This window comes from Triticum aestivum, chromosome 5B, assembly GCF_018294505.1.
Source record: "Triticum aestivum cultivar Chinese Spring chromosome 5B, IWGSC CS RefSeq v2.1, whole genome shotgun sequence".
Lineage (NCBI taxonomy): Eukaryota > Viridiplantae > Streptophyta > Magnoliopsida > Poales > Poaceae > Triticum > Triticum aestivum.
Genome location: NC_057807.1, coordinates 501495121 through 501513258, shown reverse-complemented (window position 1 = coordinate 501513258; position 18138 = coordinate 501495121). Strand labels below are relative to the sequence as shown.

Genomic DNA, 18138 nt, shown 5'->3' with positions numbered 1-18138 from the left:
CCCATGAGGTAACATAAGCAAGGAAGAATTTACAAATTGATTGGTTTCATATTGATATATAAGAAACTGAGACCCACAAGATTTATCACCTAGCACGAGCCATCAGTTTACCTTGGACGGACCAGGAAGGAACTGGAGGTCCAATTTGACTGAGTATCGGTCATGCATGTCAAACAAATAACCTGCAAAAAGAAGCGCCATTGTTTATTTCAAGCCCACAACCAAACAAGTGTCAATTTCGTGCTATAACACTCACATATTTTGGGATAGTGAGACACAAACAAAATAAGGGATTATGCTAACTATAGAAAGTCTGAAATCAATCATCTAGGGGACAGAGGTGATGCACTAAAATACTAAAAAAAATAGTAGTAGCAATACGAGGCACTTATCTCAATATTCAGGTAAAAGTTATCTGGCAGATACTGGATATTAAATGAATAAATGCTACACTTATATTAGCAAGATGTGATATATAAACAATAGTTAACACGCAACCTACTGGAAGTGAAACATAGCAGAAAAGAATACAACAAAGGGATGTATTCTCTATTCTGCATGCAGATTCTAGCATGTAAACTCTAGCTCAGTAAGAACAGGAAAGTTATGCAAACAAACAATGAAACAATCAACAAGGGTTGATAACTGCCGAAAGTACTTATGTAAGAGTCACAACTTGGGAACACAACGATATTGATACAAAGGATGTGTAGACCAAAGCTCAAAAGAATTGGTAACATAAGTATCAGGTATAGAATACTACTAGAATGTAAGGACACAGTTTCGGCTGACAATGATGTTATATTCACCTTGCAGAGACTTCATGGCAGAGAAGGCTTGGGCAGGAGTTTCAAAGTCAGCATAAGCTATTACATGTCGATTATTATATCCTGTGTTGACCAGCCTTACTGCACAGAACCCAGTAAAAGGGCGAAATATATCTAGAGAAGCAAGAGTCAAGGAGCTGAAGCACTAAATGGTGCAAGCTAAAACACAAAAGAAAAGACTGAGACATAAGATTGGTAAGAACATAAACATACAACATAGTTCCCTTATTAATGAAATGACAAATAAACTCAAAATAATAATAGCAAAGGATACGTGCAAGTTCCCGCCTAGTACAGTTTGGTGGGAAACCTTCAATATGTAGGGTGTTTGATGCGTCTGAAGGAAGATGTGGCTCATAAGAACAAACAGAAGGCATCTGTAAAGATGCACCAGGTCAAATAAAATAATCCAGTACTTCACATTTACTGATGAAGCTGCTAGTCTTAATGAGGAACAAGGAATTATTGTGTTACCTCATTGTTTATGTAAGGCCCATAAGGCAGTCCCATTGATTCATCAAATCCAGCCATTTCCAGCTCAAAACCAGTCATCCGCGGTCCAAAAGGCATGTCTACAGAAGGGTGTAATAACTAAATTATATGCATGTATATGTTACTGGGAATGAATGAACTTCTAAAAGACATTGAGCGGCACGTGACTCGTGATTGCTAACAAACAGGGCTAAAGGGGGACGGATCCCTCCCTTAACTGCCCACTGTTAGGTAGAAGTGAGACCACTCCACCAATAAACGCGGATAGCACCCAAGCGGATAGGTAGAAGTGGGACCGCTCCACGAATAAACATGGATAGCACCCAAGTGGAGTCCCCGTGGGGATTCAAACACAGATGTGTAGGTTCAACAACCTGAACTCCTACCATTGGGCTAGCACTTAGTTCTGTAACTCATGATTGCTTGAAATTATTAATTATACCTACCAATTTAAAAGAAGCCTGATAAAAATAAATAGGACAGCATTAACTAAAGTGTGGATCTAACTATATCACATATATCAAGAAATGGACATCTAGAGAGGGGGAAAAGGCAATCTCGCTGTTACGGCGTTACCAATGTGAAAAGAGTTTAAATAAGTTAAAAAAATGACGAGCATGTCAACGTTTCAGTATCGTTTGCTAATGATGGCCTCATTTGTCATCTATGAGGTTAAAATGGACATATGCACGCTGATTTTTCATAACACGCATTAACAGGATAGCATTAACTAAAGTATGGATCTAACTATATCACAGATCAAGAAAGGGACATCTGGAGAGGGGGAAAAGGCAATCTCACTATTACAGCATTACCAATGTGAAAAGGGTTTAAATAAGTTAAAAATGATGAGCATATCAACGTTTCAGTATCATTTGCTAATGATGACCTCATTTGTCATCTATGAGGTTAATTATAAAATGAACACATGCATGCTGATTTTTCATAACACGCGTTAACATGAGAGCATTAACTAAAGTGTGGATCTAACTATATCACATTTCAAGAAAGGGACATCTGGAGAGGGGGAAAAGGCAATCTCACTATTATAGCATAAATGTGAAAAGGGTTTAAATAAGCTAAAAAATGACGAGCATATCAATGTTCCAGTATCGTTTGCTCGTGATGACCTCATTTGTCATCTATGAGGTTGAAATTGACATATGCACGCTGATTTTTCATAACACGCATTAACACGTACTGATAAATGTAGGGAACTTTTTGAGATGAGAAAAATCTAAGCTGTCAACTGAGGAGATGGTGATTTATTTAACCTATCATGCAGCTCAGCGACGACAGAAAATATACAACTAATGCCCAAATGGCAATCAGTCATACTCAATAAAATATTGGAAGGGTACTAATAGGAAAGAGGAACTAGCTTTATTAAACTATTAATTGCTGCGTCAAAAGTAAGGGTGCGACCATGCTACGGCGCAGCAGCATGCAAACCCTAAGCTAGATCGACCAGATTGACGTAAGCACTATTGACCAATTCAAGTTTTTAAAGATATATAATATATTTGGTCATACGATGTCCATTTCAAAGCTCTTTAGAACAATAGTAGAAATATGTGCTGTCAGTTTTGTGCCAATGTTTTTAACATAGCAAAAGCTGGGCAACACTTAATCCACATATGTCAAAATGCTACCAACACCATAGAGAGAAAAATCCCAGAACTGTATCCTATAACTATCCTAGGATTTTGCTTCGAAGATTTAACAGAAAAACTTAGGCTAATGAGACAGTAATCTATGAGGTTAAAATGGACACATGCACGCTGTTTTTTCATAACACGCGTTAACATGAGAGCATTAACTAAAGTGTGGATCACTGGTGGAAAAAAGGCCTTTGGTCGCGGTTCGCAACTGCCATTAGTCGCGGTTGCGCAACCGCGACCAAATAAGCGCGACTAAAGCCCCCCACCTTTAGTCGCGGCTGCTTAAGAACCGCGACTAACGGACCGTCCACGTGGGCACCAGGCGGCCGTCGGGGCGGAGGACCTTTAGTCGCGGTTCTTCTGGCCAACTGCGACTAAAGGCCGCCACAGGTTTAGGGTTTTAGCCCCCCCCCTAAACCTGTTTTCTGTTTAATTTGTATTGTTTTATTTCTTTTGTGCTTTATTTTAATTTTGAAGGAGTTTCATATATTCTACGGTACTACATACATGCATATGAATGTACAATTTCAAATAAATTTGAAATTAGAACCAAAAAGAATTCAAGAGGAATATACAATATATATTCAATATCATCGGATGACCATATACAATTTTGAACAAGTTTCCATACATGATTTAATGCATATAAAGTTCTACGTCCTCATAATAGTGTTCTCCTTTAGGATGGAGGACTTCCCTGCTGAACCATCCAGCTAGTTCCTCTTGAAGTGGTCGGAAGCGAGCTTCTGGACTAAGCATCCACCGGAGGTTATTCCTCTGAGCATTGGTATCACTCGGAACCCGCTCAGAGGTGTATCTCCGGATCATCTCACAGACATAGTATCCACATAGATTGGTCTCCGGTGGCTGAATATCCCCAGCATTCTTAGCCTTTAACATTTTGAATTCTAGCTCTTTTTTGAATTCACCGACCTTTGTATCTACGAACCGTCTCCAAACCCTACGAGGCAAAGAAAATTAAATGAACAAGAGAGTTATTAATTAGTTACTTGATATTAGGAAATGAACGAAATAGGCCGATCGATATAGAGCGCAAATGAATGAAAATAATTACTTCTGCAGCATTCTTCTCATGCCGCCCCAAAGCTTTGGATCCATATTCACAGAGTCGTGGACGAGACATTCTGAGGTGTTAACTTTAATTACTAGCAGAATCCAGTGGAACCTGCGGACACGATACATGCACAGTACGTCATGCATAACTCATCGATTAGCCGGCCACATACCATGCATGGAGTAAACAAAAGAGAATGTGCTCAAGACAGAAACACTCACTCAAAATGGTAAGGAAATAGAATATCACTTTTGAGTTCCTGCTTTGTAAGAAAGTGCCACAGGTCTGCCTCCACGTCGGCGGGGTGACGCTCCAACACATGTCCATTAACGATGTGTGGGTCAATGAACCCAACATCATGGATGTTCCTTACTCTGCATTCCTTAATCTTCATTCTGCATGTATAATAGCGGACACAACAATATAGTTAGGACATATATATAGTGCAGGCAATATGAATGAGATGGGGTAGAAATTAATAAATCACTTACAGAACGTAGCAACTGATGATAGATTTATCGAGCTCGCGCAGATTGAAAAGCTGGAACAATTCACTCAGTTCAATTTGTACATAGTAATGTTTGAAGTGATGCTCATGTCTAACTTCCGCATAAATATATTCTTTGGCGTTTTTATTTTTTATGTAACCCTTGTACCATTTCAGCAGACCTTTCATTTGTGGAGGTAGATCCTTTTCCTGCGCAGGCTCGACGAGAGGCCCATTCTTGACATATGTAATTACTACCTCCTTCACTGGCGCCTCATCAAGGCCTAACAGTTCACGAAGAGTAATACCTAAGTTGGCCGCTTGTTCTCTGGCACTCGTTACAGTCAATCCCTGTGCTGCCGCAGCTTGTATGATCTCGGGGGCATCCGGACAGAAGGCTTCCACTATAAGCGGGGCAATCGATTGTTTACTTTGTTCCCCGAGCTGGGCAACTTGTTTCCCGCTTTTTTTACTTTCGGCCTTCTCCCGCTCTTTGTTCTCCTTGAACATGAGTGCCTGCCTGCGAAGTTCACGTGCATAGTCGTTAGGCAGATTCTTCGCGGCTTGGGACGGTGTGCTCAAAAATGACTTAGCCCACTTCTTTTGCTCATCAGAAAATACTGGCTTGGGCTCGGGCTCTCTTTTCTTCTTGCAGTCCCCCTTCCATTTCTCCAAATCAGTAGTCGCGGCCGCGTCGACTTCCTCGGCACTACGTTCCCAAGGCCTTGTGGGGAGAGGCTTCAGTGATGGCTCCGGTACCTTTGTGGTCTTAGGTACATAAGGGTCCGGGTTAATAATCCAGGACTGCTTCTGCTTCTTTGCCGGAGGTGGATTGGGGGGCGGCGTCTGATCACCCGCCGGACGAGGACTGGGGGGCGGCGGCTGATCACCCGCCGGACGTTGTGGACTGGGGGGCGGCGTCGGCTGACGTGACGGAGGTGTAGGTGAACCGCTGATTTTTCATAACACGCGTTAACATGAGAGCATTAACTAAAGTGTGGATCTAACTATATCACATTTCAAGAAAGGGACATCTGGAGAGGGGGAAAAGGCAATCTCACTATTATAGCATAAATGTGAAAAGGGTTTAAATAAGCTAAAAAATGACGAGCATATCAATGTTCCAGTGTCGTTTGCTCATGATGACCTCATTTGTCATCTATGAGGTTGAAATTGACATATGCACGCTGATTTTTCATAACACGCATTAACACGTACTGATAAATGTAGGGAACTTTTTGAGATGGGAAAAATCTAAGCTGTCAACTGAGGAGATGGTGATTTATTTAACCTATCATGCAGCTCAGCAACGACAGAAAATATACAACTAATGCCCAAATGGCAATCAGTCATACTCAATAAATATTGGAAGGGTACTAATAGGAAAGAGGAACTAGCTTTATTAAACTATTAATTGCTGCGTCAAAAGTAAGGGTGCGACCGTGCTACGACGCAGCAGCATGCAAACCCTAAGCTAGATCGACCAGATTGACGTAAGCACTATTGACCAATTCAAGTTTTTAAAGATATATAATATATTTGGTCATATGATGTCCATTTCAAAGCTCTTTAGAACAATAGTAGAAATATGTGCTGTCAGTTTTGTGCCAATGTTTTTAACATAGCAAAAGCTGGGCAACACTTAATCCACATATGTCAAAATGCTACCAACACCATAGAGAGAAAAATCCCAGAACTGTATCCTATAACTATCCTAGGATTTTGCTTCGAAGACTTAACAGAAAAACTTAGGCTAATGAGACAATAATCTGCCATACTTATGTTCTAAATTCTCATTAACAAATCCAAACCTTCAGTCTACAAACCTGATGCAGTGATGCTTAAAAACAGGTACAATCTAACAACCAACAACATCTCGAATATCCATGTTGAACCATAAGAGAAACAACCGCAGCGTTGACTATTAAGCTTCCCAGAAAAATATCAAAGATATGTCTATAGCCATATGCTTTTTACTTAGACATAATCAAAATCCTAACCATACATATGGCCAACAAACAAACAATTGTATAAGCTACAAACATAATAATAATAATAATAATAAACTATTCTATAAACTAAAACCATAAGCATCAACAAAATCTACTCTATAAACTACAACCATAAGCATCAACAAAATCTACTCAACAAATCTGATAAGCTTTCATTTCTCTTTGCTAAACTTTTATATGAATCTGCAGGTGCAAGAACAAAACAAAGAATTAATCTAACAGAGGCAGATCATTGAGCAGTAAGCACAAACCAAAGTAGTCAGGAAGGTGACGCTTGAGAGGAGGGGGGCCAGCTGGCAAAGGCGGCTGTGCCACCATGTGTACGGCCTGTGGTAGATGTAGCGCCGCCATCATGTATCCGGCATGTGGAGGCTGCTGCACCGTCATTGGTGAAGCGACATCATAGAAGGACGGAGGTGCCATCATGGATGGAGGGCCCGCGGGGAAAGGCCGAGGTGCCATCACAGGTCTGCCTTGTAGGGGCACGGTCATGACCAGCTCCCGCAGGGGCATCGACATCACCGTGTTTGCCCCTTGCATCACCGGGGGTCCTTGCAGGAGCGTCGGAGCCATCATGTTCACGCCCTGGACCATCTTCATCACAGGCGCGCCTTGTGGCGGCGGCGGGGCGGCAGCACCGTCAAAGACCCTTGCTCGGTTGGGAGGGCCCCAGGAGCGCCATACATCCCCGCCGACGCCGCCGCGCTGGCCTGGTGGACCGGGTTGGTGGCGAACACCGGAGAGTTGGGGTTGGCCACGGCAGCCTGGTGGACCGGGTTGGTGGCGAACACCGGAGAGGGGTTGGCCACGGCAGCCTGGTGGACCGGGTCGGCGGCGAGCAGGGGCGAGTTGGGGGCGGCGACGGAATCCTGGTGGAGCGGGTGTGCGGCGGACGCAGATGAATTGCGGGCGGCCATCTCTGACGGCTCGTGGCGGAGAGAGCAGGACGTGCCGGATCTACTCGCCGGAGTGGGTTAGGGTTTCAGGGGCCGGCGGCGGGTGAGGGTCGGAGGAGGCGCGGGCTAGGGCTAGGGAGACGAGGCATCCTTATATACGACGGCGCGCGCTCCGGGTTGCCGATTTTGGCAGCCGGCCGTGGCATCGGGGTCGCCGTTGAGGAAGGAATGCGGAAACGGCGAGGAGGCGCGGCGCGCGTCCCTGGCGAGTGTGACCGCGCGGAGGCGGCAGTGCGAATGGCTGCGTGGGCTTCGCGTGCTGGGCCTGGGGCGGCGCAGGACCAGAGTGCAGATGTCCATGGCACGGAATTGGATACATGAGTAAATAGCATAAAACTACCAGTTTACAGGCTAGGATTCCAAAAAACTATCAAATTTTTAATTTTCTCAGAAAACTACCAGTCGAGCGGTCCGCTATTTCAAAAAACACAAACCCGCGGTGACTAGCGATTTAACCGTTTCCTGACCGTCTGGGCCCACCGGTCAGGGCACGTGGGCACGCGCGCTCACGGCGCGGTCGTTGACGGTCGTTAGCCCATGCGGTCCGGTCGGAACCAAAGCACGCGGTCGGTCGCTCTCCCTCTCCCTCTCACTCTCACTCTTCCCCTGCGGTGACCTAGGTGGGCGATGGCGGCGCCGCAGCGAAAAGCCATCGGCGGCGAGCTTTTGAGCCAAGGCGTCACCGGCGACGAGGGCGGTGGACAATCAGAGGTTCAGGCTTGGCTAGGCAGCTCTAGCTTCCCAACGCATCGGTCGCCGCTGCCATCACCGCCGGAGGCTCAGGTGCATCCGGAGTGCTCAGATCCGGAAGTCCGCGAGGCTAGGGCAGTGACGAAGTGCATCCACGTGGATCTAGATGGCGGCCACAGGTGGGCGTCCACGTTTGGTGGAGTGAGGTAAGAAATTTCATTACCATTTACAGTTTTAGTTGAGATTTGAAAATTAGGGTTAGAAGATGATAGTTTTGGTTAGGAAAAAAGTACTTTAGTTAGGGTTAGAAGATAGTGCAGTATTGGGAATGAGCAGTTTAGTTATTTGTGTTAGTGATGTTCAATGATGTTCAGTGTAAGTGGTTGTATTAGACAGGCATGCTACTGCATTTTAGGATAATGTTCAGTGCAGTTTGTCATTGTTTTAAGCTTCGGCTACTTGAAAAAAAAATGTTTGTCAATTTAATCTCCTACAGCTTAGATGAAGAGATTTGGGAAATGAGGTTGCATTTCCAAGGAATGGATAATATGGAGAGAAAGTATTCAGTTTCTTCAGATATCAATTATCTGACCATATTAGCATTGGCTGAGTTGGAGGGTTATGGAATGGAGGCTTTTCTGACCTATGTAAAGGAAGAGGGAAAGGGCTTGGAGGGGGTGGAGGTCCTGGATAGTGAGGAGGCACTAGAGGAAATGCTAGACTTATTTGTTGATAAGAAGATTCTGAACATCATTGTCAGAAAGCCAACTGATCCAAGCCCAGTAGATGTTAATATGGATCACAGCAAGCTGGAGGAACAGATTCCCATTAGTAATGTTGGTGAGCAAGTTGTTTATAGTGTTTCCCAAGAAGGTGTCCTGTATCCACTCCACAATGACACTTTGGCACGAGTAATCCCTGAGGATCCCTATCTTAACACACAACATAGTTGTAATTTTAACAAGGGGGGAAATGTTGTGGTAGAAGAAGAAGATGTAGAAGTAGAACATGATGAAGATGGAGATGGAGATGAAGATGAAGATGAGATGGACAAATCTTCTTCATATTTTGAGTTTTTTAGGGGTGATTTCACAGGGCAGAAAATATCATACAAGGCTTGGTGTAGGGGTGAAGATGAGGCTGGCACAGGGACAAGCCATAGGCCTAGGGAAGAGGAAGATACTGCAGAGCACTATTGTGGAGCAAACTCAGAACCATCTGAGTTTTGAGAGGAAGACCAAATCCTTTATGAACATGAAGAACCCTCAGTTGTACCAGAGAAAGGAGCAAAGAAGCTTAAGCCTGTCAGAAAACCAGGCCCAACTAGCAACTCACACAGTCAGCCTAAACACACCAAGTTTGAAGTTTTTGTGCCTGAACCTGATGAATACTGCTTTCTAGGTGATTTTGGTCTTAGTGATGAAGAAGAAGTTCCAAGGTTGCCTTCTGGTAGGAAGAGAAGGTTGAAGAAGAGGAAGGAGAGGAGGTGGTATGATCCATCGGCACCTGATGCACATGAGCAGTTTGCATTGCATTTGTGCTTCGTAAATGTTGTGGAGTTCAGAGAAGCACTAAGAAATTTCCATGTCAGGACACTTAGGAATTTTGAGTATCACAGAAATGAACCAACTAGGATTATTGCTTGGTGCTCTGATAGAAAGCAAGGTTGTCAGTTTTACATAGTGGCCTCTAGAATAGCTAATGAGTCAACTTTCAGCATCAACAAGATGAATTTGGATCACACTTGTGGAGCAAGTGGAGAGAGCACCAAGGTTACAGTCAATTGGGTTGCCAAGGTTTGTGAGGATACCATTAGATCAAACCCTGGAGCTGGTGTTGAGACTATTATGTCATACATAATGAAAACATTTGGTGTTCATGTGCCTAAAAGCTTGGCATATAGGGAAAGGAAGTAAGCACTTGAAGTTGTGCAAGGAGATCACAAACTCTAATATCACAGACTAAGGGACTATCTACAATGTGTGCTAGATACTAATCTAGGCAGTAGATGCATAGTGACAACAAAAGAAGACCTAGAAAATCCAGCTCCTACCCCTAGGTTTCACTACATGTTCTACTGCCTTTTGCATGCAAAGACGGCTTTCTAAATGGATGCAAGCCATTTATAGGTACATGATCCTTAAACACTATGATCCATTTATAGGTATATGTAAGATGGTTGCATTCATGTTATTACAACAAATGTGATCATATTTTCAGGTTTAGATGGTTGCTTCATCAAGCTCAGCACTGGACAATAGATATTGGCAGCTACTGGCAGGGATGGAACAACAACATCTTCCCCATTGCATTTGGTGTTGTTGACAAGAAGAGACAGACGGCTGGACATGGTTTCTCACACATCTGACAACTGTCATTGGAAGTGGGAACAAGTTTGGCAAGTACACAATTATGTCTGAGAGGCAAAAGGTATGTGCTCCACTACTCATGACCGCCACACTTTAAACTTACCATCATACTTAGCCATCATTCTAAGCCATCATAATTAACAGGGATTGTTGAATGCAATCAATGATGTATTCCCTGACTCCCCACAGAGGTTCTGTCTTAGACATATATATGCCAACTTCAAATCTGCTGGTTTTAGATGGGAGGAACTGAAGAAACACTTAGATCAGGTTGCCTATTCCTTCACTAAGAATGGTCATGAAAAAGGGATGGAAAATTTGAAGAAAGAGAGTTTTGAAGCTTGGCAGTGGTTGTCACAGATACCAGACCATACATGGGCAAGATATAAAATTGATACTGTTTGCAAAACTGACCTGGTTGTTAACAACCTCAGTGAAGTTTTCAACAGGATGATATTGGATGTGAGGAACAAGCCTATCAGGACTATGCTGGAGGGCATTAGAACAAAGTCGATGATCAAGTTTCAGAAAATCAGAGAGAAAACAGAGTCATGCAGATGGGAGATCACACCAACCTACTCAGAAATTTTAAAAGAAGGCAAGAAGTGGGCTAAGTATTGTGATGCATACATGGCAGGTCCAAGCATCTGGCAAGTGACCAGTAGCTCTGAGAACACATATTGTGTTAACTTGGACAACCATACCTGTGACTGTAGGAGGTGGGACATCACAGCTGTGCCTTGTAGTCATTCCATTGCTGCAATGCAGAAAGTGAAGCTACATCCTGAAGACTTCGTCAATGATTTCTTCAAAAAGCCCATGTACTATGAAACATACAAGCATATAATTTTCCCAGTTCCAGGTCCTGACCACTGGCCTCATACACCTGGATTTGACATATCTCCACCAGTGTTCAAAGAAAAGAAGGGCAAAAAGCAAACTGCCAGGAGGAACGGTGTATTTGAGGTGCCAGCCAAAAAGCATATAACTACTATTCAGTCAGTTGCATGTTCAGACAGTCATTCCAGTGTTGAATCAGTCACTTAATTCAATCAGTGTATCTTCTGTCAGTTAATTCAGTCAGTAGATTTCAGATCCACAACATGCATTCATTTAGAGTAGCATAAATACATTGAGAAACAGTATAACGGGGCTAGCTAGGAGCCACTACAGTGATTTGACGTTCTCGGTCGTCCGATCGCACTACTGGATGACCCAGATCCTCTTAACTTCCCGCAGTTGCTTCTTTCCCTCGTCACGACGCAACTCTGCGATAACCAGATACACGTAAACGGGTTGCTGCTCTGCAAACCTACCTATAGATTTTTCGTTAACCGGGCCGAGAGGCTGTGGGCCGCATAGCCACGAGAGGACGACTTTTTAGCGAACTGACCTCGCAGAGTACCACGTTCTCTCTCTCCGAAGCATCGCTTCCCAGCACGGCCGGCGGCGGCGGACCATGGCGATGGAGCTCCTGGTTCAATCGTTTCTGCCCTTTTGCCTCGCTTTGCCTATTGTGATGCTGGAGATTGGTTGCTTCTCCTTTCATCTCCCTTCGTTGTCTTTATTCACGTCCTCCTCCACCTTTCCGACAACACAGATCGCCGCTGCGGCAACTCCCTGCCGTCCTCCTGCGGAGGCTGGATGGAAAGAACAACGTCTTTCTTGGTGACCTTCCTGCTGGAAAATGGAGCACCTCGGAAGATCGAGAACGAGGAAAGGAGCCACCCAACTGCAATTTTTACTTCCATTTTTATTGATGGAAAGGTGAGTTCAGTTTTAAATCCTGTGTAGGAAGATCCTTACGAGGAAGACGACGAACCTGTAGTAAAATGATGTATATGCATAGCTATCTCCATCCGGTGGCCGGTTCTTGCTCTGGTTTGATTTGTACTCCCTGTGTAAAGAAATATACAGAGGGAGTAGTTGACATGCGCCCTCCGTCATCAGCAATTCATCTGCACATGTGTAACCCAGACAACTTGCTTGATATTTTTGTTTCGGGAACTGAGCATGTGCTCACTGGTACGAATCTCTCTGCTGGTGATGGCCACATGATGTCCATTTGAGAGAATGGCTTACCGATCTGTGGTATTGACATGAACGCCATCAGAACTTTGATGCCCACTATTACAAAATTACCCCTTATGATGGGTGGTCTTTCAGTTTATTATCTTCCTCTGTTTATCAATTGGATTATTCCTCCCTGATATACATGGGTGTTTTCTTGTGCTTCTACAATATATGTTTTCTATATGCTGCGCTCAATGTTCAGTATTGATGTGTGTAGCAGGTTATTTATATTCATTGTCGATGGATGCGAAGGTTATGCAACAAGGTTTGACATGACCTGGTGATGAAGGAGAGGAAGCAGCGATGTTGGTTAGGCAGAAGAGGCCATTATGTTCGTGATTTAGTTAAGATAAATTTGTACTAACATCAGAAAGAAATTTTGCAGCATGGTCATTAGAAAAGCTTGGTATAAGTAAGGAGGTAGTGGAATCATAACCTTAGGACTAGCAACACGTGCTCAATAAGGCTATGTTGGTGGAAGGTACCTTCGAACCTGATACGGTATTTCATTAAATTCTACTATTATGTAGTGGTTGTAGAACTGAAGCTTTCGGCACAGTATGAGAACAACTACCAGAGCGCCCGATGCATGCGATTTAAGAGTTTCAACATCAATATTAGAGAATGAATAGTTGGGTGATGAAATTAGATAGGTAGAAGTTACAGAGGTACTTCTCTCGCAGTCATGTGTGTTGCTAGGCTAGAGCATTATGTTCTGTAGACAATAGGTGCTAGCGATTTTTGGTTTCCCTATGAATATTTGATATGAATATGAAATCTGTCTTCAGATGTAAACCTGGCAATAAGGAGGACCTACAGAGGGGAAAGTAAATTGCATTTCTATTAATATGATAAGCCCTAATTGGAGTTCTTTTTGTCAGCATCCATGCTTCTAATGCTTTTTTTAAAAGGTTTTATACTGTAAGATTTTTCTTCTCTCTCTTTGGTACCTGTAGTTATTTGCAGTTTCAGGTTAATCTAGCTAATCAACTAGGTGCCGTCGCTAACTCGGATACAATTTTGATGGGGTTTCTCAGGATACCTTATCTTTAGACATGTAAGTTGTGTTATTATAGGTATATGCTAGCAAAAGTTGTACAATGGAATAGTTGGTTCAGTGCACTACACTAGGACCGAGAGGTTGATGGATCACGTAATAAAGGTGAGTGCACCTTTTGAAGAGGTACATAAACTACTCTTTTGTTGTTATGTATGGCAAGTTCAAAATTGGGTTTACTTTCACATTCTTATTATACTCTGTGCAAACTTTATTGATGCAAATCAAGCAATTGAGTTTGGCTGTATTGTCTTTGCCCTAAATGTCATAAGTAATTGTTGATATGTCTTACTACTAAAAAAACTAGATCAGTTTTGTGTTTAATATGAGTATCTTTATTCAGTAATCCGTTATTTTGATTGTCATGAGAGTAGGTTCTTCTCCCAGCATGAACGGGCGCGACAACGCGCGCAATTATGATCTAGTGGATACATTGAATCAAAGTAGCATCAAACACCAGTTATTACATAGAATAGAATAGCTAGATAGCTAGATAGAATAGATCTTACATAGAACACCAAGATAGAAAGATAAATAGCTAGATAGATGGCTAGATGAGATGAGATTGACAGAACAGTCATAGCGCAAGAAGAAGCGACCCCACTTAACCCTAATAGCTGGATGAGGAGCCATGACTGCTCTTCTCCTCGCCCAAGATATGATTTGATTGGAACTCCTCACTACAAAAAAAGACACATCCATGACATTTGGGGCCAAACGAATTTTTTTTCATACATATGACACTTCTATGACGATAACTGTGACAAAATCCGGTATCATCATAGATGTGGTGGGATCCTACTTCTATGATAGAAAATGGGCTTTTCGTCCTGGGCGGGCCGGAGACGCAGCTACATGACATTCTTTGGGCCGTCCATGACGGAAAAAACCATGGTAGAAGCGAGGGCGAGGAAAATTTCGGGAAGTTCCCGGTTACAGTGGGCGGTCGGGGGCCGAGCGATGCGCGTTTCTCTCGTACACGTACGCGCGTGTGTGCGAGGCATTGACTCTAACTGAACCCGAGCAATTGCACTGCAGGCTACGCGTTACTGAACCCGATCGATCGATCGATGGCTGTTAACTGAACCGGATCGAGCGATTCCTTCGCTACTGCTGCTAACTGAAGCCGATCAATGCTGGCTCTCTGGATGAACATTGAGTGTTGCGGGGGGGGTGGATGAACAGTGAGTGGTGGTGGTGCCTCTGGATGAACAGGACCCCGTGGTGTTGAGGGCTGGATGAACAGGACGACTCCGTGGAGGGCTGGATGAACAGTAGATGGTGGAGGGGTGCCCGTGGAGGGGTGGTTGAACAGTAGGCGCTGGAGTAGCGCGCGGTGGGATGAACAGGAGCCCGTGGAGGCTGGAGGAGGTCGACGGTAGCCCGTGGAGGCTGGAGGAGGTCGATAGTGGAGATGAACAGTATCTCGTGGAGTCCCGTTTTGCGGTACGCCATACCCCTCCCGATGAACAGATCCCCCCTTTTCGACCGTAGCGCTCCAACGCAAGTCCGTTTCGTCCGTTTTGCGGTACGCCACACCCCTCCCGATCAACAGGACCCTCGTTTCGACCATAGGAGGTCCGTTTCCTATGTTTTGCGGTACGCCACACCCCTCTCGAACAACAGGACCCCCATTTCGACCGTAGGAGGTCTGTTTCCTCCGTTTTGCGGTACGCCAGACCCCTCCCGATCAACAGGACCCCCATTTCGAACGTGGCCGGTCGAACACAAGGCCGTTTCCTCCGTTCTGCGGTACGCCAGACCTCGTTTCCATCGCCTGTTCCGTCCAAGCCCTCTCGATGAACACGACGACATATTCCGTCCAAGCCCTCGTTGCTTGCTTATTTATTTCCTTGTTGTCTTGTTTATTTGTTTGCTTGTAGTCATTGCAGTTCTTTTTCCGCGGTTTGCTAGTGGCTGCAATAACCTATTTTTTTAAACTAGGCCATAATAACCATGGGCTAATATTTACTGTAGTGACACTGGGCCTCCTACTCGCCGTAGAAATAGTGGGCCTTCTATGGGCCGTGGAAACAATGGGCCTTTTGCGGGCCGTATCATCAATGGGCCTTATATGGGCCGTATGATCGATTGGCCAAACATGGGCCAAACAGACCGCATTATGGCCGTAAACGGGCTAGAGTTGGAATCGTCCATTCATGGGCCGACCATAACGGGCCATCGTTCATAAGCCGTATTTTATGACGCTATGAAAACGGCCCAACGTATTAACGGACCACAAATGGGCCGATTGTAACCACGGGCTGAATTTGGCCCACAAGCAGAAAATGACATTAACGGGCCGTAAGTAAACGAATGCTGGAAATGAGCCCAAGAATAAATGGGCTCTGAGAAGGCCGAAAGATAACATGGGCTGGAAACGGCCCAACGGAATAACGGGCCGTTAATGGGTTTAAGGTGAAACACTGTTCATTACGGGCCAGTTTCACCACGGGCCGTTAATGGGTGTAAAGTGATACACTATTCATTACGGGCCAGTTTCACCATGAGCCGTTAATAGGCCAAGAGTTACAAATGGCATCATATGGACTGAAAGACGTCATGGGCCAGAAGTGAAAACGGGCTGGAATCATATTGGATGGCCCAGATGATGCTACTGGGCCTAATTCGGATAGGGCGTAATGGGCCTTGGGTCAGCGGGCTGTAAATGAGCTATATGCGAACATGCCGTTAACAGGCTTTCCATGGGCCGGCCCGCCACCTTTTGACCAAGTCAAACGGGCCAGCCTTTTCACAGGAATGGGCCTCTGTTGGACTGTGCCATGTGTCGACGTATCATAGGCGCCTTTTGTCCAATGAGTGGATGACATCTGTCCCAACGATGAGCCGACACGTGTTTCCTCCAGCCAATGATGATTTTACACGTGGAAAATCCCCATTGGTCGGGGTTGTTAACGGGTTATCGGATCCAAAACCCCAGCCGATAGCTTAACGACGTTCCGTTACAGTGGATGCCACGTGTCGGTCACCCTTGACGAAAGCACTTCTGTGATGCGCAATTTATCGTCATGGAAGTGGACACTTCCGTGATGATAATTTTGGTAATGTCATGGAACACTTCTACGACATCACAGGTATGACTATCTTGATTCTGTCATAAAATCGTCATGGATGTACATGCATGACAAAAAATGCGACCTACTGTGACAAACACGTATCATCACGAAAGTGTATTTTTTTGTAGTGCCTTCTCCTCCCACCAGGGAAAAGAAGCTCAATCTCTTCATCGTTGCACTTCTCCTGCACCTTCTCAGCGAGCTGGCGGTTGAACTCAAGCTGCTGCTCGTCCTGGGCGGCCTCCTGTTCCCTCTGTCTGCGCCTCCTCCTCCTCTGTTGTGCTGTTGGAGGCCTCACCTCAAAGGCCTCTCCCTCCTCCTCTGTTGCATCTCCCAGGTCCATGTCAGGATCCATCTAGGGTTTGTTGTGGGTGGCGGCTGCTGGAGTGGCTGGGAAAGGGTGGGTGGGGAGGGGTTTATGTTCACAGTGGTGGAGGGGGGGGTGGTTTTAGTAGGCCTAAGTAAGTTTCATTTGATCACAGACTACTAGCCCACTAAGCCCAATACCACTGTACATATAAGATTAACAAAGACTTACGGCCAACAGCATATAAGATCCATTACATAACTATATTGATAGCATTGGAGATCCATTACAACATACTTGAGAACATAGCAAATGTGGTTCTTACATAAGACACTAAAGTTCAAATGCAGTGCCAAACCCTAGGTTAACTTCATATTCCCCCAAAATGTACACCCATATAATCACTTGGGACAGAAAGGCCACATCCTTATATATAGGCCTTGGATGTACTTCATCACCATTTCACAGCACTTCATGACTCAAGGATGGCCTTGATTTGCTCTAACTTCTCCTTGCTGCCATACCCATCTTTAAGCAGCTCAGCAACAACTAGCTCAACCTTTTCCTTCTCCTTCATAAGAACATCTCTATCAACTTGAACATCCTTCATAGCCTTCCTGGCGTTCTTGATGATATCAGCTTGGCTCTGCAAAATGCACCTCTACTCCTTTGCAAGTTTAAGCTTTTCCATCTGCACCTCCAACATAGCTTTCTCCTCTAACTCCTTCTTCTTCTTCTCAAGTTCTTCCTCCTCCACTTGTTTCTGGTGCACCTTCTTGTCCACCCTACCATCCTGCCAATCAAACATCTTGGATACATCATAAACAAGCTTGGTGTACTCAATGCAAAGATTGTCATTTTCCATCTTAAGCTTGGCCAACTCCCTTTCATGTTCACTCTTAACCTTGGCCAACTCCAACACAAACTTATCTTTGTCAAGTACTCTTCCACAGTTCTGCTCATGGAACATTTCCCATAGCTTGGACAAACATCTCTGAAGAACTTGAGGCCAAGGCCCATCAACCCACTCTACAACACCACAATTCACACCATTT

The 18138-nt window shown here is 44.5% G+C and overlaps 1 protein-coding gene across 1 annotated transcript; it reads right to left on the bottom strand.

Moving 5' to 3' along the window:
- Positions 1–76: 76 nt before the first annotated feature.
- On the bottom strand, positions 77–7131 carry LOC123116629 (uncharacterized). The gene is made up of 5 exons (XM_044537569.1): positions 6806–7131; positions 1302–1399; positions 1102–1204; positions 810–941; positions 77–182 (listed from the first exon to the last, which is right to left on the bottom strand). Exons 1-5 carry the CDS (start codon positions 7128–7130, stop codon positions 103–105), a joined length of 738 nt encoding a protein of 245 aa, XP_044393504.1. The 5' UTR covers position 7131; the 3' UTR covers positions 77–102.
- Positions 7132–18138: the final 11007 nt, after the last annotated feature.